The sequence below is a fragment of the Schistocerca americana genome, chromosome 5 (genome assembly GCF_021461395.2).
Source record: "Schistocerca americana isolate TAMUIC-IGC-003095 chromosome 5, iqSchAmer2.1, whole genome shotgun sequence".
Classification (NCBI taxonomy): Eukaryota; Metazoa; Arthropoda; class Insecta; order Orthoptera; family Acrididae; genus Schistocerca; species Schistocerca americana.
In genome coordinates, this window is record NC_060123.1 from 134,577,365 (window position 1) to 134,602,314 (window position 24,950).

The window sequence follows — 24,950 nt, forward strand, 5'->3', positions numbered from 1 at the left end:
GTTGTGCATATAATGGGAATGTATATGTTTCTTTTTGAGGTATCATGATTCATCTGCCTACTATTAATTTCTATAAGAACAGTGAAATGTGTGCCGTGATGGTTTCACAAACTCCACCATCTTTGGCACTCTGGGCATACAAGTCTCTTTCATCACACACCTCACCATGGAATTCCCAGCCACGTGGTTCCTGGGCCCCAGCTAACGTTCGGCACCACGTGTTTGCTGCCAGGCCCTGGCTTGCCGAGCGGCCTGTGCGGCCTCGCCAATTCTGAACGTAGAATATTCTAGGATGCCACAACTCGCCCGTTACCTCACAAGACACAACTTTAGACTAATTACAGTGTGCACACATGCATTTAAACGATCATTCTTCATGCATTCAGTAAGTGGATGAAACACTAATATTTGATGCAATGAGCAGTACTCTATGCCATGCACATTACAGTGGTTTGCAGAGTATGGATGTAGATGTAGATTATCATGTTCTCTTAAATATGCAAATACAATTTCTTATAGCCAGTGGTACTTGGCTCAGTGATTTTCTTTATTGACATTAGTTACAAGCAAAAATATGAGTCACACCAATACACTTTTATGCAATTTTTTCTAGTTTCTCCACCAAAACAGCTCATTCTCTCTTTTAGGGGCAAGTAGAAGAAGGTCGTGAAGCATTGCACCAAGCAGTTTTAATTCAGCATGAGTTAGAGAGGGCACTGGATTCAGAGAAGCGTAATAATGAGGAGATGCAGGCACAACTTGAAATAGCTATGGCTGCCGCACACAGGTGGGAAGAAGAACGCAGCAGCCTCCAGCAGGCAGCATCTCGTCACCGCCTACAGCTGGAGACTACATTGCAAGAAAGAGATGCGTTGCGTGACCAGGCCAGGGCAGTACAGGTGACTCTGGCTTTTTTATACCATAAATCTTCTCCATATGTATCACAGTTGATCTAATATAGGAGGAAATAGTTGGAAGAAATTAAACAAGAAAATGACAAAGTTTACAATTGAGTTGCGTAAAAAAGAGAGGTCTAACATTAATAATAATAAATTGTAATGACCGATAATCTCTTATGTGAGACTTGACCCCTCTGAACACTCACCGTCCTGTTCTCACAACAACTGGATTTTTTCACCATTAGAATCATTTTGAGCATTTTAGCTGATGTAAGAACATAAAATTTTACAAGTGGGTGTTTCTTGTGCACTAAGTCTTGTAGTCCCGTAATCCAACAAGACTAACTGACAACCTCTCATTCATTCATTGTGTTCTATAGATCCTATGAAGAAAATGAACTTCCAGGGGCATATTCCTTAACAAAAGACAGCTTACCCAGATGATGAAAACATAGAAATTTAATCTGTATACTGTCTTCTTCTTAAACGTCAATCTGAAAACTGGTCAGGGGCAATCATCATATCACATTCCTCTCTGTTTCCTGTTACTCTCTTACTTTCCTCTTGTTGTTGTGTGGTCTTCAGTCTTGAGACTGGTTTGATGCAGCTCTCCATGCTATTCTATCCTTTGCAAGCTTCTTCATCTCCCAGTACCTACTGCAATCTACATCCTTCTGAATTGCTTAGTGTATTCTTCTTTTGGTCTCCCTCTACGATTTTTACCCTCCACGCTGCCCTCCCGTACTAAATTGGTGATCCCTTGATGCCTCAGAACATGTCCTACCAACCAATCCCTTCTTCTAGTCAAGTTGTGCCACAAATTTCTCTTCTCCCCAATTCTGTTCAATACCTCCTCATTAGTTATGTGACCTAACCATCTAATCTTCAGCATTCTTTTATAGCGCCACATTTCGAAAGTTTCTATTCACTTCTTTTCTAAACTATTTATCGTCCATGTTTCACTTCCATACATGGCTACACTCCATACAAATACTTTCAGGAACGACTTCCTGACACTTAAATCTATACTCGATGTTAACAAATTTCTCTTCTTCAGAAACGCTTTCCTTGCCATTGCCAGTCTACATTTTATATCCTTTCTACTTCAACCATCATGAGTTATTTTGCTCCCCAATTAGCAAAACTCCTTGACTAATTTAAGTGTCTCATTTCCTAATCTAATTCCCTCAGCATCACCGACTTAATTTGACTACGGCATGACCCGATATCATTCGACTACATTCCATTATCCTCATTTTGCTTTTGTTGATATTCATCTTATATCCTCTTTTCAAGACACTGTCCATTCCGTTCAACTGCTCTTCCAAGTCCTTTGCTGCCTCTGACAGAATTACAATGTCACCGGCGAACCTCAAAGTTTTTATTTCTTCTCCATGGATTTTAATACCTACTCCAAATTTTTCTTTTGTTTCCTTTACTGCTTACTCAATATACAGATTGAATAACATCGGGGAGAGGCTACAACCCTGTCTCACTCCCTTCCCAACGACTGCTTCCCTTTCATGTCCTTCGACTCTCATAACTGCCATCTGGTTTCTGTACAAATTGTAAATAGCCCTTCACTCCCTGTATTTTATCCCTGCCACCTTCAGAATTTGAACGAGAGTATTCTGGTCAACATTGTCAAAAGCTTTCTTTAAGTCTACAAATGCTAGAAACATAGGATTGCCTTTCCTTAATCTAGCTTCTAAGATAAGTCGTATTGCCTCACATCTTCCAATATTTCCACGGAATCCAAACTGATCTTCCCCGAGGTCGGGTTCTGCTAGTTTTTCCATTAATCTGTAAAGAATTTACTTTAGTATTTTGCAGCCGTGACTTATCAAACTGATAGTTCAGTAATTTTCACATCTGTCAACACCTGCTTTCTTTGGGATTGGAATTATTATATTCCTCTTGAAGTCTGAGGGTATTTCATCTGTCTCATACATCTTGCTCACCAGATGGTAGAGTTTTGTCAGGACTGGCTCTCCCAAGGCCGTCAGTAGTTCTAATGGAATGTTGTCTACTCCCGGGGCCTTGTTTCGACTCAGGTCTTTCAGTGCTCTGTCAAATTCTTCATGCAGTATCATATCTCCCATTTCATCTTCATCTACATCCTCTTCCATTTCCATAATATTGCCCTCAAGTACCTCGCCCTTGTATAGACCCTCTATATACTCCTTCCACCTTTCTGCTTTCCCTTCTTTGCTTAGAACTGGGTTTCCATCTGAGCTCTTGATATCCATACAAGTGGTTCTCTTTTCTCCAAAGGTCTCTTTAATTTTCCTGTAGGCTGTATCTATCTTACCCCTAGTGAGATAAGCCTCTACATACTTACATTTGTTCTCTAGCCAACCCTGCTTAGCCATTTTGCACTTCCTATCAATATCATTTTTGAGACGTTTGTATTCCTTTTTGCCTGCTTCATTTACTGCATTTTTATATTTTCTCCTTTCATCAATTAAATTCAATATTTCTTCTGTTACCCAAGGATTTCTACTAGCCCTCGTCTTTTTACCTACTTGATCCTCTGCTGCCTTCACTACTTCATCCCTCAAAGCTACCCATCCTTCTTCTACTGTATTTCTTTCCCACATTCCTGTCAATTATTCCCTTATGCTCTCCCTGAAACTCTGTACAACCTCTGGTTTAGCCAGTTTATCCAGGTCCCATCTCCTTAAAATCCCACCTTTTTGCAGTTTCTTCAGTTTTAATCTACAGCTCATGACCAATAGATTGTGGTCAGAGTCCACATCTGCCCCTGGAAATGTCTTACAATTTAAAACCTGGTTCCTAAATCTCTGTCTTACCATTATATAATCTATCTGAAACATTGCAGTATCTCCAGGCCCCTTGCACATATATAACCTTCTTTCATGATTCTTAAACCAATTGTTAGCTATGATTCTGTGCAAAATCCTACCAGGCGGCTTCCTCTTTTATTCCTTATCCCCAGTCCATATTCATCTATTTCTTTTTCTTCCCTTCCTTTTCCTACTATCGAATTCCACTCCCCCATGACTACTTCTCTTGTGATTCTTGAACCAAGTGTTAGCTATGATTAAGTTGTGCACTGTGCAAAATTCTACCAGGCGGCTTCCTCTTTCATTTCTTGCCCCCAATCCATATCCACCTACTATGTTTCCTTCTCTCCCTTTTCATACTACCGAATTCCAGTCACCCATGACTATTAAATTTTCGTCTCCCTTCACTATCTGAATAATTTCTTTTATTTCATCATACATTTCTTCAATATCTTCGTCATCTGCAGAGCTAGTTGGCATATAAACTTGTACTACTGTAGTAGGCATGGGCTTTGTGTCTATCTTGGCCACAATAATGCGTTCACTATGCTGTTTGTAGTAGCTTACCCACACTCCTATATTTTTATTCATTATTAAAACTACTCCTGCATTACCCCTATTTGATTTTGTATTTATAACTCTGTATTCGCCTTACCAACAGTCTTGTTCCACCTGCCACCAAACTTCACTAATTCTCACTATATCTAACTTTAACCTATACATTTCCCTTTTTAAATTTTCTAAACTACCTGCCTGATTAAGGGATCTGACATTCCACGCTGTGATCCGTAGAACGCCAGTTTTCTTTCTCCTGAAAACGACGTCCTCTTGAGTAGTCCACGCCCAGAGATCCGAATGGGGGACTATTTTACCTCCGAAATATTTTACCCAAGAGGACGCCATCATCATTTAACCATACAGTAAAGCTGCATGCCCTTGGGAAAAATTACGGCTGTAGTTTCCCCTTGGTTTCAGCCGTTCGCATTACCAGCACAGCAAGGCCATTTTGGTTAGAGTTACAAGGCCAGATCAGTCAATCATCCAGATTGTTGCCCCGGCAACTACTGAAAAGGCTGCTGCCCCTCTTCAGGAACCACAAGTTTGTCTGGCCTCTCAACAGATACCCCTCCGTTGTGATTGCACCTACAGTACGGCCATCTGTATCGCTGAGGCACGCAAGCCTCCCCACCAACGGCTAGGTCCATGGTTCATATGAGATCATATCTGATCTGCCTGGACTGCCTGGAGTATTTAAGCCTTTCTCTGTTGCCTTGAATCATTCCTTTTATTACATTAATTACAAAACTGTTGTGTTGGTAGAGTTGGGCAATTAATTGATCTCTTCTTTTCCATACTGTTGGTAGCAGACACCTTTTTTTCTAAAAATTTCTCAATTTGTAATCTTTGTTGTGTATGAGATCTTTTCTGTCCTCCTCCAGCATCACGTTTCAAATGCTTCAGGATATCTCTTATCACATGCATCAATAGTCCACATTTTGTAGGCATAAAAGGCCATGTTCCTGATTAATCTCTTGGTAAGTCTATTTGTAGTCTTGCATTTAGGTTTCTTGATGTAAGTAGCACATTTTTCTTGTAATAGGCTGCCTTTTTGTCTATGCAGTTTAGCCCTTTATGTTGGCTGAATGTTTGTCATCTGAAGTTATAATTCCTAATTAGCTAAAGCTACTTACTTGCCTGAATGGTATGTCATTAATTCTAATGTCTGTTGTGATATGTTGGCTGTTGGATTCTTTGTATCAATTTTCCTATTATACTTCTCTCTCAAGAGATTGATCATTCTTGCTGATGGTTTTTTTAGTGTTTCTATTTGTTTTCATCAAAGAGAGGTATGTCGTCTGCATATTTTTTAATTTGATATGCAGTTCATCAATTTTTATGCTTTCCATATACTATTTACATTCCTCAGTGTATTCCTCAACATATAGGTTGTTCGAAACTGGTGACAAGTTACATCTCAGTTGTACTTCTTCTTTATGTAAACCACTTGTACTTCACCATATGTGTGTATAATGACTCTTTGGAAAATTCATATTTTAGTGTGTGTGGCCAAGGGAATTGAAATGCACAAGTAGCAATAACAATTATTTGTTTATTAGCTAAGAAACAGAACTCAGTACACAGTTTCTGGGGATGAGTGTCTATACCACTTGATTACAAACTGAAAAGTCACTGCCAGATTTGCCTGGAAGTTGCTGACCATGATGAGGACCATGAAAGCTGTAGTTGGTGGTGATGGCGAGGAGGATTAGTGAAAGGGTTCCACGAGGCTGTGGGATTGTGGATGGTTGAGATGAAAGACACACAAAGCTTTGACCTCGAATGCAGCTAAGACACAGGTACAGCACAATGTCACATAAAAGAGCAGTTGACAGAAGTCCAGCAAATGTCAATTGGAAGGTTCTCACGGTGAGGGTAGAGATGACTCTGTTTGATGGGCAGCAGATGTGGCCGGCATTGAGCCCGGAATATGCACTGGCTGCAGAATGGTCAGACGGGAGCCTAAGTACTTGCCAGCGGATGAATTCTGATGTAGCATTTAGTGAGCATGTGATTTCACTTAGGATAATTGTGCCTGCAACTGCAGTGTTGTTTACTCCAATCTGTGCACTGCTTATCATCGAGGCTGGCACCAACTGATGCTGTGGAGGCTGTGTGTGGCTTAGTCAAAACAGCCTTTGAGTTGTCTTGATGTCTGATATGATATGACACATCTGTAAGAGAGCTGGTCGCATTGCAAGGCAGCAGCCCAATGTATACAATATGCCCTTCCCCTTAAGGAAGAGCTGGTGGAGTCATCTTAGGGAGGACATGGTATCCAAAGAGAGGAAGTGCTCTAGAGGCAAGGAAACAATTCTGAATAAAAAGGAAATGTGCAGTGTTGGGATATGGGAAAGGCTTATTGCCACCATAGGCAGCTCACAGAGCAAACCCCGCCTAACCTGGAGTTTGTAGGAAATTTCCAGGGCCTAGAGGTACCACGATGAGCAACAGAAGCAAAACCCAATGGCTGTGAGGAGCCACTGTGTGTGTGTGTGCATGCTGTGTGCAAACACAGTCAAAGAATGGGCATCCACACTAGCAGCAGCCAAAGAACTCACAAAAGCAGCCAACAAAGAGAACTGATGGAGTGTCACAATCTGGAGACGGAAAGGCCAGGGGACTCGTGGGAAGGGGGGGGGGGGGGGCAGCATTGGGGCAAATATACTGAAAATGAAGGGAAAAAAGGTGCAATCCAGGTAAAAAAAAAGTGGCAGGTGAAAAGTCTGGGTGGTCTGGGACACAGAGAAACATCGGGCAATCAGTGCAGTCAATGGAGAGAGTGGCACTGTCAGTACTGAATGAAGGGGAGGAGTTCCTGGAGGGGGTGTGTCCAACTGGCACTGGAAGCATAGAAGACAAGGCAAGAGGAGAAGGAATTGATGGCAGCAGAGACAAATCCGGCCACATGGCTGAGCCTGCTGCTGGGGCAAAGGGTCAGTAGCACCAGCATTGGTGATGGAGGTTGCCACGCCAGTGTCTGTGTCGACTGGACTGGCATTGACTGAGATGATGAGAGGGTCAGTGTCAGTGATTCTGATGGACTGCAGATGCGGTTAACATTGAGTCCTGAGTGTGCACTAGCTGCAGAGTTGTCAGGCAGTGGCCTGAATACATGCCAGATGATGAAGACTGGTATGGTATTTAGTTGGCACTTGATTCCACTTAAGAACATGGTGCATGCAACTGCAGCAGTGTGTACTGCGATCTTTGTGCCATGTATTGGAAAGGCTGTGTGACATTCACCTGCTTTATTTCTTCAGTGATGGTCCTCAGTGAAGATGTTCTGTGTTGTTATACTGGCTGAAAAACAGGAGGGGGAGGGGGGGGGGGTGGAAGTTCAATGCCGACTACTTTAAATGATAGCCGACAATTGCACAGCTGTGTTTCATTGGTTTTTTACTTTCACTGTTCATTCACAACCCCCCCCCCCGCCCCCCCCCCCCCCCCCCCCCCTTCGCTCCCACCCTGAGGCAGATGGCAAAACAAGAGGGAAAGTAAAAATATCCCAGCTTGATTAGTCAAAGCTGGTGCCACCTGATGCTGTGAAGGGTGTATGAGCTTGATTAAAAAGGGCGCGGCAAGTTGTTTTGATGTCCGATAACCTGGGGTAATGTTACTAGTGGGCCTGGGCTGCATCTACCCACTGTACGTGTCTGTTACAGTGTGGCAATGTCACAAGGTATATACGATTGATTTACTCACCATAGTCCACATATAGTATTTGTCACAAGAGAACAGAAACTATACTGACATTTAAAACAATTCTCACTTATTCTTCAGTCTCAGTTGCACACTGCTTAGTAAATGACAGATTTTGATCCCTATGAATCATTTTCAGATCCAAAACAAGAAAAAGTTAATTATGTACTGTCTATTATTTTACAATAAGTAGAAAAAATAAGTTTGAAGTTGAATAGTTAGTTCAATATTACAGTTACAAGATAAGATGAGTAAATACTGTTTTAGTGTGTACAGAAAACCTACCTGTGCAGACATTGATATTGAAGTCTTGGCACCCTGATAGAGTTAGGATGGCATATTTTCAGTCTATGATTAATAGGTTATTAAAACTGCCATTAAGGGAGCAAGAGAGGAATAAAGAAACTACTGCTATAAAACAAGTAGCTGTAAGCAATGATTATCTAGTTACAACAGTAAGCAAGTTCTTACAGAAAATTAAACAGATGAACAGAAAGTAAGAAAATCAAGTACATGCCAATGAGTTATAAAGGAGTGTTGCAAAAGTAATTGCTAGATATTTCTGCAGCACCAATTTGCTTATAGGGTTTAAGACTAGTGACCTTATTTGCTTGACACTGAGGCACCGAGTGAATTTAAAACCTTGGAATTCATGGCAGCAGTATATATAAAATTAACTGTTGAAACTGTCCGAAAGCTTTCACAGGTCAGACATACAAGATGTTTGAAGTACATTTCAAAGAGCACATTTCAATCCACAGTGATAAAACAGCGTTTGGTGAACAACTTCTGACATCGAATAAATTTGATTCCAAGCTGTTTGAATCAATGATCTGCTTTTGGAAGGGCTGCATAGCAAACCTAAGGGACACCACCTAAAAAAGTTGGCAGAAATTGAGGTGACACACTGTTCACAAAAGCCCAGCAGCACATCAAATCTGCAGAATGAATTTATCAGTTTTCATTTGAGAAATTGGAGGTCTCTTCCGATCATCCAGCTTGATGCAGCACATGTTTGGGCATCAGCCCCTGCTCACCGAGAAGAGACAGCAGTGGGGCATTGGCCCACACACCATGAGACTGTCATGTGGACTGGTTTCTATACATACTGTAAAACCATACGAGGCCACCAAACAGAAGCAAATGGAGTTAACCATAACTGTCATATCCTGTTCCTCTTAACTTTAAGTGCTGCAGATAGTTTCACTTTTGTAATTTAATTTTTTATACTCTTCATTGTTATATACTCTCAGGGTTGTACATTTTAAATATTTAATTACACTTAATTCAGTTCTAGTCACTATATATAATTCCACTTTTATAAATTACTGTTTATATCTATTACAATTTGTACATCGTTGTTCTACACTTTTAATATTTTATATGGTTTTACTTTATTAGTGTAAGACCCTTATGGTTTTATACTTTCAATGTTTCACACTTTTAATATTTTAAGACATTAATTCAGTTCTAGTTACTTTTTATTCCAGTTTTATAATTTACTGTTTTATGTCTTTTGCAATTTTACACACCTTTTGGTCTACACTTTTAATTTTATGTAATGGTTCTTTTAACAATTATAGTGGAAGACCCTCTCTTGTTAAACACATGACTACCTCCCCACCTTCCCTCACCTCCTTGCCTTCTTTCCCCTCTCCCAATCCCCTTCACCTCATACTTTTATTATTTTATGCCTTTTACAGTGTGTGCATCCATTGTTTTACACTTTCAATACTTTAATGGAACTTTTTACATGATTGTACTTTTTATAATTTTAGCATTCATCCTCTGTTGTTAAACTCATCACAATCGTACATCTCTCCCTCACTGCTTTCTCTCATCACTTACAGTCACCCTTGCTCCATTCTCCCTCTCATACTTCACTCCTCTCTCACCCCCCACCCCCTCTACCTCCACCAGAAACCAATGTAAAACACTGATCACACTCGGGAATGAGTACTCTGATCAGAGGTTCTGACACATGCGTGACAGGTTGCTGATGCAACTGCATAGATACATTCTACAAATGTGCAGTTCTTTTCTACTTATTGTAAAATAACAGACAGTGTAACGTCATAATGATCTCCTTCTTTCTTGGCCTGTATAAACCTATCTTTAATAGACAATGACATTTTATTGAACAGAAAAACTATATACAGGTTGTTCATAAATGTTTAGCCTGATAAGAAAACATTGTAGTTCTTGATTGAATACAGTAAATGAAACATGCCTTATACCATGTATACCTCTACTCATTAAATTTTGAACCTTACATAAACATTTAATACAGGTAATACATCACTTCAAAAAGGGCACCCCTGGTAACACACAGAAGATCAAGACGTCTTCAACCTCTTGCAACACATTCTGCAACATATCTGATGTAATTATGCCAAAGGCATCTCTGATATTTTGTGGCAGTGTCACAATACCAGGAACTGTTTTGCACACATTTTTCACATACCCCCAAAGAAAGAAATCTAGGGGATAGTGTCAAGTGATCTCAGGGGCCATAATTGGGCCATCTCTGCCAATCTACCTTTGGGGAAGGTTTCATGCAGATTTCTAGAGCCCAATGAGGGAGAGTGCTGTTGTGCTGAAAGATGACAGTGTCTTGCATATCCTGTAGCTGGGCAATGGCATAATTTACCAGCACCCATTCTAGGCAAACATATCCACTTACACTGCTTTCAAAGAAGAAAAATGGGGCATCACTTGATCATGCCTTAACCCATACCACACATTAACCTTTGAACTGTCCCGAATGTGTTCTTGTATGACATGAGGATTTTCCGATGCATAGATTTGGACATTATGGTGGTTAACTGAGCCAAAAACATAAACTATAGTCTCATGGGAATACATGTCCATTGCAAATTATACACATTTTGGATGATCATTTGGTTGTAATGCCTCAACAATTTGGACCTTGTATACGTACAATTTAAGACATTTGTGAACTACTTTATGCACTGTACTCTTTGGCACTTAAAGCTTCCACAAAGCTTGTCTAATTGATTTCTGTGGCAACCTTATGAATGCAGTTTAACTGCCTGCACATTCTCCTCCAAAACTGATGTTCTGCTGCTGCTTGTCTGTTTTTGAAGTGACCTTTGCTAGAAAGGTTTCCAGCCATGTTCTGATTAACTTAACATCTGGTGCTTTCTTTCCATAAAGGAAAGATTTGGTTTCTGCTAGCCACACAACACACTGAGCTTTCTCTTCGAGGGAGGGGGGGGGGGGGGGGGGGGAAGCCATTTTTACGATATAGCTCACACAGTGCTCCTTGTGCCAAAAGTGGTGAATGAGACACAGCTGTACAGAAACTTCACAGATAGGCCTGTAACAAAAAACAAACGTTACCATCATAAATGTAATTAATATTTAATCTTTTAAATCAGGGTAAATATTTATGGACACCCTGCATTTATGATGAGCAAAGACCTCACATAATGTTTGGACTTGAATTGTAACAACACTGATTTAATTTTTATCTCCATGAGTAAAAGGGAGAATGGTCTGTCATTTTTGTCACTTGTTGCACTCTTCTCTTGTTAGCTGATTTTAGGGTCTCTTTCTTCCTTGTGTCTGTACGGACATATTGTCTAACTAACTCTTCTTGTATAATAAGTAATGATAATTGAAATTCATTGTATTGTTCTTCTTCATTTTAATGTCAACATTACATCTTAATAGTGAGATCTGTGATCAAAACTAGCTGGCTTGATTGTGTTCCATTCGGCCGCCATTGTGAGATAAGTGCTATTTATACAGTGTGATTTTTCCACCGTTTACAAATTCAAGGGACTGAATGATAAGAGGATACGGAACAAAAAAGGTCTGATGATTTTATGTCTGGAACTGCATGGTTTTCATGCTAGAGACCATTTATTCCACTGTACTTCATTACAAAGACTGCAGTCTAATACACATTGTACCATGCAGCCCCAGATACAGCATGCATGGTTTCCTCTTACGTCATGCCCTAGCACCCTCTCCTGCCATAGCAGTTGGTAATGTTGTGACCAATTCACTTCTCTTGCTGACTCACCTTGTAGTGAATGTGATACAGTGATGTACATAATGGTTCCATATTCAAATTGAGAGCTTGTTGTCACAGTGTTTACTTACGGAAAGGCAAATGGCAATGGGCAGTGGGCAGCAAGGTTGTATCAGGAGATCTATCCCTGCTGACAACAACCACAGCACTCAATGTTTGCAACAGTGTTTTGCTGTTTGTCTGAGACAGGGTCATTTCAGGGAGCAAGAAATCATGAAGAATGCACCCGAAATGTTGGGATACCTGACTTGGAGGAAAATGTGATGAACACTGTGGAAGGCTGCTGCCACATCAGTACCAGGCAGTTGGCCTGCCTGTGCAGGGTACACCAGATGGCTGTGTGGAACATTCTCCATGGCAGTTGTTTCTGCCCTTATCACTTGCAACATGTGCAGGTCTTACTAGTGACAGACTTTCCAAATCAGGAGCAATTTTGTCACTGGTTTCTTCACAAGACAACCACAATTCCAGGATTTGTGTGATCCATCGTATTCACAGATAAGGCCACTTTTGCACGGAGTGGTATCTTCAACTTTCATTACAGTAATCTGTGGGGTAGAATGCAGAACCCCCACAGTATGGTGACAGTGAATCATCAGCATCGGTGCAGCCAGAATGTGTGGTCCTGGATAATTGGTGACCATATTTTGGGACCAGTCTTCCTTCCACGTCGCCTAACAGGCCAGAACTATCGATGTTTCTTGCGGGTGACTTTGGCTCCCTGCTGGAAGAAGTTCCATTGATGATTTGGAGGGTTATGTGGCTGTTATATGATTGTGCTCCAGCCCACTTCGCCATGAACGTCCATTCACATCTCAGTTGTGTCTTCTCTGGTCATTGGATCGGGCAAGGCGGTCCAGTTGCATGGCATGCTCGTTCACTGGATCTCACCCCATGCGATTTATGGTTAAGGGGCCATCTCAAAAGTACTGTGTATGCTAGGCCCATTCCAGATGTGGAGACACTGGAGCACCGTATTAATGCTGCCTATGACTCTGTTTGGATGCAGCCTGGCTGACATGAATGTGTGGGACAGAACATGCTACAGTGCATACATGCCTCGTTGAGACACATGGATACCATTTGCAACACATACTGTAACTGTGGCTGCATGGTGCTGCACATATTGGACCACAGTCTCTGTAATAATTTATGATTGAATAAATGGTCTCTAGCATGGAAACCATGGATTTCCAAATATAAGTTCAGTAGACCTCTTTTGTCCCATATTCTCTCATCGATCAATCCCTAGAGTTTTTACACAGTGGAAAAAAAATCACCCTGTATTTGCTATACAGAACTTGCTTGTTTTATCTTGATGAATGATTTGCCAGTGTGAGCAGAAATTGGCACACTTATAATTTTAAATTTCACAGTCATAGAATTTTTAGCCAAGCCATTTAATTCCAAAGGTTCTGATTCATGTTCACAATACTTAGTTAAAGTGTGAAAGAAAGATATTTTATTGTAAAAACATTTGTTATGAGCAACTTCAATATAGTTTTCTTTCTCATTGAACTGATGTGTGTGCAATGCTAATGAACTGGACCAACTTTGGACATTATGTAATGTGAAAGAAAAGGAAACGTTCAGGCTAGCTGTAGTAAGTTTAACATTCTTTATTATGACCACTGTTTTGGCTTTATTGCCACTATCAAGTAACGTCATTTGATTTGATGTCCATATTATATCCATAATAAACTTTTGCTGTCTAATTAATAGAGATTATTTGACATGTAGTAATTATAAATGTGTGGAACACATTTTGTCACTTATTTGATAGTTAATTTACTATAAAGTATGGTTTGACATTTATTTGGCAGTGTTTTTTTTTCTTCTTCTCCTTTTTTTTCTTCCACCCCCCCCCCCCTCCCCCCCAGTCAAATAAATGCCAAATCTTGCTTTGTATTAAGTGAACTATCAAATAAGTGAAAACTGTGTTTCAAATGTTTATTATTACTACATGTTACATAATCTCTTCCAGTCAAACAATGACTGTTTCCTATAGATGCAATGTGGACATCAAATCAAACTAGATGTCATGTGAGAATGGCAATAAATCCAAAACATCTGTCGTTATAAAGCATATTAAACTTATTCCAGCTAGTCTGGACATTTCCTATTCAAAGTGTCATATTGTGGCATGTACTACACTGTGGGCCCTGTCAAATGAAAAGTAATCTGGAAAATTTATCATATTTCCTTCTCTGCCCAGACTGCATGTAATGTGAATTACAACAGCACATAATTAGCTTTTACATTGTTTTAGATCTGAAGATGCCCAAAGAGATATAAATGTGTCATATATTTAAAAATGTGTGCAACTGAGACTGAATAATAAATGAGAATTGTTTTAAATTCATATACTGTTCTTCTGTCTCTGAAATCCAGACCAACACTGGATATAATCTTCATTAAAATACCCCATTTCATATTATTGAAGGATTTATCTGGTTATATTAATGCAAGAAATAATGAGTAAATAATGGTTTCCTTATATCCAGCATTTTCGTCATAACCTGTCAGTACATTAAGACAGCTGCCCATGTGCCTCTGTTCTATGTAAATCCATACTGGTGTTCAAATAAATTTGGTTCAGTATTATTGTTGTCAATATTTCCTATGTGCGTGTCACTAGACAGAATACAATGTTCTTCACAATTTAAAGTCCCAAATTTCTCTGATATTAGTATTGTGAGACACAGCATTAACAGTCAAATACCAGCATACTGCTTAACGCTATTAAGCCTTAAATTTAATCAAACAAATTAGAAAGAAAATAATCAAATTTTGAAAATATAAGTAATTGGATAGATAAAAAATCTAATCGCTAAGTGGCAGCAGAAGAATACACATGTGGAAGGCGTTACAGTTAGCCAGCTTTTGGAGCCAGTGGCTCCTTCTTCTGGCAGAAGGATTGTAAGGGACAGAAGAGAGGTGAAGGGAAAGGACTGGTGAGGTTTAGAAAAGGTATAGAGTCTGGAAAAGTCACCCAGAACCCCAGGCCAGGGGAGACTTAATGGATGGGATGAAAAGGAGACTGATTTTTGGGAACTGCACCGAATGAGATTTGAAAACCTGAGAGCTTAAAAGTGGAAGATAGTGTATTATGAAAGACAGAGATTACTGCCAAAATGTTGTGAACAAGTTAATAAGAGTGAAAAGCTAAGTCCATTGTATGTGATGGAGGTGGAGGGGGTCAGTGAAAAATAGACATAAGAAAATGAAAGATGTAGAAAACTAAAAGGGAGTGGAGAAAGTAACAGTTACTGTGAACAAATGCTGAAAGACTGAAGAAATTAATGTAAACTAAGTCCAGGTGTGTGGTGAGAACCCGGGAAACTTTTATTTTATTTTATTTATTTATTTTTCATTTGCACGGCAAATCTCCAAGGTCATGGAACATGTCAGTACATGAAATTACAACATAAAAGCAATAACAAGTAAAATGAAATGTTTATGAACAAAAAAAAAAGTCAAGCCATAAGTTTAAGTAAACGCAATCAACAGTATAACATAGGAATCAGCTTAATTTTTCAAGGAACTCCTCAACAGAATAGAAGGAGTGACCCATGATTTGAAAGCATGTGGATTACTGCAAAGATTTTTGAATTCTTGTGGTAGTTTATTGAAAATGGATGCAGCAGTATACTGCACACCTTTCTGCACAATAGTTACGGAAGTGCAATCCAAATGCAGGTTGGATTTCTGCTTAGTATTAACTGAGTGAAAGCAGCTAACTCTTGGGACTAAACTGATATTGTTAACAAGAATTAACAGTAAAGAATATATATATACATATATATATTTTGAGAGGCCAATGTCAGAATACCCAGACTAGTGAAGAGGGATTGACAAAAGTTTTGCGAAGTGATGACACCACTTACTTCCTGAACTGCCCATTTCTGAGCCAAAAATATCCTTTGAGAATGGGAAAAGTTACAACATAAGAAAATGAAAATAAGCAAAGTAGGCTTATTTTTGTGTCAAACGATAACTTACTTCAGATATCATTTGAATAGTAAAAATGGCAGCATTAAGTCTTTGAACAAGATCCTGAACATGGGCTTTCCATGACTGTTTACTATCTATCTGGACACCTAGAAATTTGAACTGTTAAGTTTCACTTATCATGTGCCCATTCTGTGAAATTAAAATGTCGGGTTTTGTTCAGTTGTGTGTTAGAAACTATTAAAACTGAGTCTTATGTGGGTTAGTGTTAGTTTATTGCCCGCAAGCCATGATCTTATGTCATGAATTGCACTATGTGAAACTGAGCCAGTGTTGCACACAACTTCCTGTACAGCGAAGTTAGTGTCATCAGCGAACAGAGATATTTTAGGATTACCTGTAACACTATAGGGCATGTCATTGATATAAATAAGGAACAGGAGTGGCTCCAACACTGATCCCTGGGGCAACCCCTATTTGACTGTACCCCACTCAGACCCCACATCATAGCCATTCTCAACACTGTGAATAATGACCTTTTGCTGACTGTTGTTAAAGTAAGAGGTGAACCAATTGTGATCTGTTCCCCGTATTCTATAATGGTGAAACTTCTGGAGCAATATTTTGTGATCAACACAATCAAACACCTTAATTAAATCAAAAAAATATGCCTAGCATTCAAAACCTTTTGTTTAATCCATCCAGTACCTCACAGACAAAAGAGAATATAGCTTTTTCAGTTGTTACGTTCCTTCTAAAACATATGATAGCAAATTATGTCATATAAAATGACCAATTATCCTTACATGCACAGACTTTCCAATAACTTTACCAAACACTGGTGGCATAGAAATAGGTCTAAAATTGTCTACATCTTCCCTTTCTCCCTTTTTACAAAGCGGCTTTATTACTGAATACTTTCATCATTCAGGAAACTGACCATTCTTAAAGGAAAAATTACAAATATGACTAAGTACAGGGCTAACATGTGCAGTTCAGTACTTTAATATTCTGCTAGGTACTCCATCATAACCATGAGAGTTCTTAGTCTTCAATGATTCCATTATTGACTCAATTTCGCCCTTGTCAGTATCACAGAGGAGTGTTTCAGACACCAATCTTGGAAAGGCATTTTCCAAGAGAGTTATATGATTCCCTGTAGAAACTGAAGTTTTTATTTAATTCACCTGCAATGCCCAGAAAATGATTGTTAACTAATGTACACATGTCTGACTTATCAGTAACAGAAATATTTGTACTAAGAACTGATTTTGTATCATCAACCTTGTGCTGCTGACCAGATACTTCCTTCACAACTGACCATATGGTTTTGATTTTATCGTGTGAATTAGGTATTCTGTTTGCATACCACATACTCTTTGCCTTCCTAATAACATTTTTAAGCACTTACAATACTATTTGTAATTGGTTGCTGTAGCTTGATTGTGACTACTTCTAACATTTTGATATAATTCACACTTGTTCTACATGATATCCTTATCCCACTAGTCAACCACCCAGGCTGCCTTTTACTGCTAGTACCCCATTTAGAACATTCTAATGGAAAGCAACTCTTAAAGAGCATGAGAAATGAGTTAAAGAAAGCATTATATTTGTCATCTATGTTATTGGCACTATAAACATCCTGACACTCTTGCTCCTTAATGAGGTTTAAAAAACTCTCTATTGCCATTGGATTAGTTTTTCTACATAGTTCGTAATTATATGTGACATTTATTGTCTATGGCTATGCTACTGTTCCCCTGCACCCTGGTTGGAACTAACACAGTCTGCATCAGATCATATGAGTTTAGGAGATCTACCAACATCCTTTTTCTTGCACAGCCATATACAAAATTAATATTGAAGTCACCACATATAACTAATTTTTTGTACTTCTTATAAAGTGAACCAAGAACCCTCTCTAACTTGAGCAGAAATGCCATGAAGTCAGAGTTAGGAGACCTATAAACCAGTGCAGTGCTGTGATACATCTTCGGACTCAAATGGAATACTGTTTTTTACATACATGGCCACTCTCTCACTCCGCAAGAAACTCCTTGAAAAACAGCCAGCTAATCTGTATCCTGGTAAAGGAAGCCTCTTTGAGTGGTGCTCTGATAAACCAATAACATCAGAGTCAACATCTATAAGCAGGTCACTAACGTTATCTCAGATAATAACTTGTATATTTTGATGAAATCCACTAATTCCTTCTCTACTTCGATACCTGACCTCCTCTGAAGGTGACTCCTTTCTTAGAGGGACTACCTTCAAGCAGGTATACCTATCAGCTGACTTCAATCTAAAAAAAGGTGCAGCTCTAACACCAACTACAACAGGAATTTTTCCATGAGTGATTCCATTGCCACCCACTACACTGGCACCTATAAGCTTTGCCAGCCTTCTCTTCCCATACCTATTGAGGTGCAGGCCATGCCTATTGAAACCTGATCTATTGATAGACTCAGTAGGCACCACTGCAATGTGAGCCATGCCTTCTGCTATCAGTGCCTTCTCAATCGCTATGTTAACATGCCTAACAGCAGCAGTAAGATTAGGCTGATCAGGACGCTGAAACAGTTGCACGAAGTGCACATTAGTGCCACCAGTTGGAGTAGGTATCTTTACCAGGTCACCACCTACATCATATTTCCCATCCCTATCAAGATTATTCCCTGTTCCACCCACAGTCACTACCAGATCCTCTTTTGTAAAATTCCTGCATAACTCCCCTATGCTTTCAGTCACCTGAGCCAATCCTGCACTAGGCTTCACAATGCTAGTGATCTGGTACTCACCCCCCAACATTTCCTGCAACTACTGGCCCACACCTCTACCGTGCGAACTACCTAGCAGCAGCACCTTCTTCTTTCTCGTAGACTTTGCAACTGACTTAGGCTTCCTAACAGCTGAGGACTGCTGCATGTTTCCAACACCTGCAGCTACAAGAGGCTCCTCTCCACTTAACTCTGACAGTTGGTCAAATCTATTGCATATACGCAAAGTACAGCTGCATGAATACCTCCTCCTCTTAGCTGCCTTATTGCCACCTCCCAGTTGCCATTACTCTGCACCCTTCACCCTCCTCAACCTATCTAGTTGTAGCACTAGCTCCCACCTGTGGAGTTCTGAGAAACTTGTGTCTGAGGGAAGAATCCAGATGGTAGATGTGGTGAAACAGGAACAGAAATCACAACTGTCATTCTGTAGAGCATGCTCTGCAACAGGACAGTGTGTGTTGCCAGTATACATCCTCTGCCTATGTCCGTTCATCCTAACTGATAATTTGGTGGTAGTCATGTTGATGTGAAAGGCTGAACAGTGTTTACATAACAGCTGGTGTGTCATTTCATAGGTGGCTATTTTTATAGGCATCTGTTGACCTGATTGGGATTCCAAGCCTCATGCTTCATATGATACGGGAGATTTTTCAATACCTTTCTGCCTTAGTGCAAGCCCTGCCAGAGCGATTCCATTCCAGAGCTCCAGCATTCCCAATTCACATTCTTAGACCCATCCTAGAATCCCCCCCAAATCCATCTCTCTCCTGACCATGGTTGCCAATCATACCATGTTGTAAGCAGTGTTACATATTTGAAGGTAAAAAAAAATTTGCTCTCATGGACTTTTTATGGGATGCTAAAATCCCGGATATAATATTTTTTGCTTTTTTCTCTTATTCATGTAACTCGTTTGTTGAAATTACACTAAAGTTAGGCCTGTATGTCACTGATGAACATATTGAGGTACGAATTTGTCTTATAAAACATTTAACACAACTGCAAAATTGTACATCACTTCACTTATTTATTATTAAACCATAGCGCAAGTCAGTTGTCAAAGTAACTTTGATAATATGGTCCAGATATTAGTAAACAATAGTTTGAAGTTTAAAAGTTGTAACAACAATGAAAATACTGTGTATAAATGAGGCAATTCTAAGTCCCGTTCTGATGATGACAAGGACACTTGCACATTGACAATAGACATCAGCTGTTAACAGTTATGTCTGAGACAGTTCAGAGGCATGTCAGTTTGCACCACATTAGGAATGAGGTTTATGTAATAAATCAATTTTCCAAGAACAGCTCACAGCTCATGTAAAGTCTTAGGAGATGGCAAGTTCTGGTGTGCCACCGGTGTTGATGATATGTCCTAAGCATTCAGTCGCTGTGTTGGGTGGGGGGATTATGCAGCGTATTATATTTGAGGCCCACCTCAATGAGAACTTGAAGAAGACAGTCCAAATTTTTAGGGTGGTGTTCTGGTGTTTGTCCAGCGATGGTTATGTTGTCAAGGTAATTAAAACAAGGTAGCACCTTGTTTTCTTTGTCTCTTCGTTCAATGGTAATTGAGGATAAGTGTCTGCAAGATCCAGTTTTGGTTCTAGTCTCTGAATTTCTGTACTGTTGTTGTCCCGTAATGCATGTTGCACAAGGTGTATGTGGCAAAAGCTGGGTTATGCATTAGCTTTTGGCATAATGTGGCCTTGAAAATCTTTTGCACATCCCAGAGTACTGTCGAACATACGTTGGTACTTGTCACAGAGGTGTTGGGGAGCTTTTGTGTTGATGGCATGCACAGTGTCCTTATGACTAATCCAGAGCAGTCAAACGCATCCATGCTGAAAATATTTGGACCCTTGCATTAGCAAACTACAGTGAAAGGTACTTCCTTAGTCATGTTTTTGTATTTTGCAGTCAAGTGGCTCGTTCCAAGGACTGAAATGAAATGTTGTCATTGTTGTAGGTGATGAGATGCAGACTTGATGTTTCAAAGATGGTCGGCCAAGTTTTCCATATGTATCTAGGTTAAGTAATGTGACACAAGCTCCAGAGGTGCTGACTGGTTACAAATTTGCTGTGTAATCCACGGTTTGTGGTGTTTTCTCTGAGTACAATTGATTTGTCAGTTGTTGGAAACAAACAAGTCATTTTTTTTTACACTTTTCAGGAGAAACAAAAAATTGAATACTGCCGTGTGTAATTCTGCTATGTTACTGGAATTTTTCAGAACTGAAAGTGACTTCACTCTGCTTTTTTTTTTCAGAGAGAAATAATTAACTTAGAGTATATCATTTTGATATTTAATGATTTCAAAGTTTTTTGACTAATTTGGTTTCAACAATTTACAAAAATATTCTTTTGTTTTTTTAAGACTTAATTGTATCAACACTTTATAATACATCAGCATGGTCTGACAAAATAGAACAAACTGAATTATTTTAACAGCAGTAATGATTAACTGTACATTAACTATAATTTTAGTCAATCACTGGCCAAGAAAGCACTTCTTCATAGAATGATCTCTTTGCAGCAGGCACATATTCAATGACTTTCTTCATATCTTACATCTTCATTCTGGAGATAGGTACTTGGTATGTTGAGTAGGCCATTCGAAAGCTGTCCATTAATCCTGAAATGATGGGCTCCGTCTTTTTCTTAAGTGAAAAATATGTGTTACTAATACATCGATATACAGATTCGAAACACGCATGAATTCGTCACTTCGTGTTTATTCAGAAAAGCATTCTTGCAAACTAGTTTCCTTTCACTTCCAAGCATTATATGGTAAAGAAACGTTGCATCCCTACAGTTTTCACTACATTCTGGATCAGATTTCTGAGGACACCTCAGCTTTACTTCCTTTGTTTCAATAAGGCGCTGCAGATGTAAATCCTGGGCATAATTGGCAGGAAGATAAAGAAATCTTGCCAAAATATTATTACATTGAATTACATCAGTGGAGTCATAATGTTTCATTCGGCAGCTGAAAGGAAATTAATAACATGAGATTGTTATTGCTGGTAATACTGATACTATTTACATCTATACAGTTTCCTACGGTTGTTCCAAGAAAGAATGATATTTACCTGCAAGATTCTTTAATTGCTTTTACTGGAACATAATCTCCTCTGTAATTTTGATAAGGCAGTCGTATGGTACAAGCTATCTTTACCTTATTTCTATCTGCACAAATATTCTTCATTTTTGGAGCCGTAGTAATACAACCAACTGCTGCTCAGTGCACATTAACTGTGGCTGTTAGTGCCACAACAAAGGACATGGATAATTTCATCAACAATGTGTAGTATTGGATAGAAACAGATTCTGCACGGGAACGAGCAGCATCTGTTAAAAAGGAATAAGTCAGTGACTTATTTGGTTTCAACAACAAACAGTGTAAAGTGCACCACCTTTTCTACCATTTGTGGGAGCATGATGTGTTTGATTTCAACACCAAAGAATAGGCTATACTCTTAAAAGTGCTATTCAGTGAAAAAACGAAAACTGAAAATTTTGACTTATTTGATTTCAACAATTTATGATTCAATTGTCCATTTCATGTTGTGAAAAATTGTTCTGTTTCCACATGCGCACTAGAGCACTTTTGTGAATTTCAAGATTGGGAGAGCCTGTTTGAAGTGTGGGGTATTCACTTTGAATGTGTGTGTGTGTGTGTGTGTGTGTGTGTGTGTGTGTGTGTGTGTGTGTGTGCGCGTGTGTGTGTGGGTGGCTGGGTGGGTGGGCGTGAGCGCGCATGCGCCCACGTGTCTTTGCTGCATCTTTGCTTGTCTAAATTGTGAGCAGGAGGAGGCACAGATTCTGAACATGAAATGATGTTTATTTCCAACTGTTCCTGCTTTGCACCTGCTGGAAACAGAGGAGGGCTTTCTAATCTTTTTCAGCAGACTGGTTTCATATGTCCCATACAATGACAGAAATTGCCTTTAGCTTGTCTGAAGAAGCAATTCTTCCATTCATGGGTGACATAGCATTTCACACATAACTTCGCTTTGTGCAGAGCTGAAGCTGTGAAATTAATGCTGTGCTGGTGTGGCATATGTTTGTTGTTGTGTATCCAGCCTTGTTTCCACAGTGCTGATTTGCGACTGCTAGGGCTATGGCTGTGGCTGCGGCTTGGGATGTTTGTCTCAAGTAAAGTTATAACTTGTGGAGTGGCAGATAAAATTATGTTGGTGGTTGTTTTTGTTGTTGAAGTTTGCTGTCTTTCTCATGCACAGCTGGCAACTATATTTGTGGTTAGCCAGAAACCAATGGAGAACATACTGACCATAGTTTCCAGTTTTCATGGCCACGTTCTGGTCCAGCCCACTGAAAGAAATGTTTCTATTCTCTTTCTACTTAACGGGATCAGGACTATGATTATAAATGAAGGTATAAAGTTCTAGTATGTTCAACTGACCTCTATGGTACATTCCTAACAAATTGTCTTTCGCCCTCACTTCTAATACTCAAATAAATGTTCTTAATAAATGCTCACCACAAAAGTGGAAATAATAGTCACCACTTGCCATGTGGATTTTTAATTATCACAGACAGCACACTAACAGTTACTTTAGCAAAATCTAAACAATCCAAGGCAGTGTACAGTCCTCGCGAGTTCATTATCAGTTATTGCAGAAAATATGCGTTTTGTCACAGACCATCTCTGATGTCATCCGAGGCAGAGCGCAATCTGACGTTTAACAGACGTGGATCTTACAGTGACTGAGTGTGAAGTGAAACTTTTCCCTGCCTCTCGGGCTGTATATATGTGCCACAGCAGATGGCCGAGGGTACTTATGCCATCATCTGCCGTAAGCACATGGCATCAGCCTCTGAACGACCATTTTCTCGGACACAAAATCTTTAATAACAAAGTTATGAATTAATTCTTCTTAATTTTTACATGCATTCGTGTAATTTGTTTGAAATCACAGAAAAAGTTTTAGTTCGCTTGAATAAAAACTTTGCCTTCTAGAATTTCTATAGTGGAACTAATGGTAGATTGTTACCTCTGAACTATAACTTAATTAGAAGTTGCATTGGCTGTTATTAATACCACAATTCTAAAATTTGTTATAGCTCTATTATTTAGTAGGTTTTATCATGTGCTGTAACCAAAATTTTCTATCATTAAAATTACAGGTACTAAATGTACTACAAATGGGTATATTTTAGTTACAAATTTGGTTTTCATTAAATTACTCAAAAACTATAAGTGGTAGCTTAACGTGGTCTCTTAGTTATTATTTTTAGGTTGGCATGAGGCACAATAGAAATTTTTACATTTCTAATATGTAATGCCTTCAATTTTTCTTAATAACTTGGATTGTGGGTGTAATTTTAATTCTATTATTTGGAACTTGCACTACTTATTTATGACCTCCATAGGCACATTCTGACCAAATTCTGGCTTTCTAGCTTTATTATTTAGCTCCACTTATTTTTTTCTTGAAACTGTATTTTATTGAAAACTATTGGTTTAATTACTTTAAGTATACATTGACGAAGTTTGAATATAAAAGTTTTACTTTTAATTTTATACTTAATTATGGTGCAATACTTGTGCACTACGTGCAATTGCGTTAAAGTAATGTGGCGCTACTAACAGTGAACTGGGGTAAGTCCCGGCACACTCGCTTGGCTCGGTATCTCACAAATGATACAGCACTTGTTCTGCTTCAAACTCATTGCCAGAAATCTTGCTCAGCTTAATCTTGAACTTGTCATGCATCTATAACTTTAAGCACTTCATTGAGGCTCAGGTTGCAACTGTTTAGAATTTCGGCCCTCAGTCTCTGAGCTGATAGATTCAGAATAATAGCATCACAGAGCATTCCATCCTGATAAATTGTACCACAGACACAACTGAATTTACAGTCCCTAATCATGCCCTGCAATTCCACAATCCATTCTTGATAGGACTGATCCGTATGGAATTGTGCTCCGTAGCGCTAGGTTTGAGGCTCACTGAGGAGAAATAATTTCACTAATCCCCCGGTATGTGTAACTCCTACACACAAAAAGAAAAACGTATGATGTGAATCACCTGTGATTTTGTAGGTGTCAGTGTGTTGGTGCAGCTGTTCCATGTTTCATTCTTTTCACCGAACTATCGGAAGAGAAGAGGCATCAACTGAACTCTGTCTTTAGCTTCTGATGCCTTTGCTGCTGGGCTGCTTGC

At 39.3% G+C, this 24,950-nt stretch overlaps 1 protein-coding gene across 1 annotated transcript in view; it reads left to right on the plus strand.

The window, feature by feature from the left end:
• LOC124616240 (myosin-11-like) overlaps nt 1-24,950 on the plus strand; it is a 216,342-nt gene that overhangs the window by 69,566 nt on the left and 121,826 nt on the right. Inside the window, exon 3 of the mRNA XM_047144544.1 lies at nt 648-899. Within this exon, the coding sequence (XP_047000500.1) occupies nt 648-899 (252 nt within the window). The remainder of the gene's footprint in view (nt 1-647; nt 900-24,950) is intronic.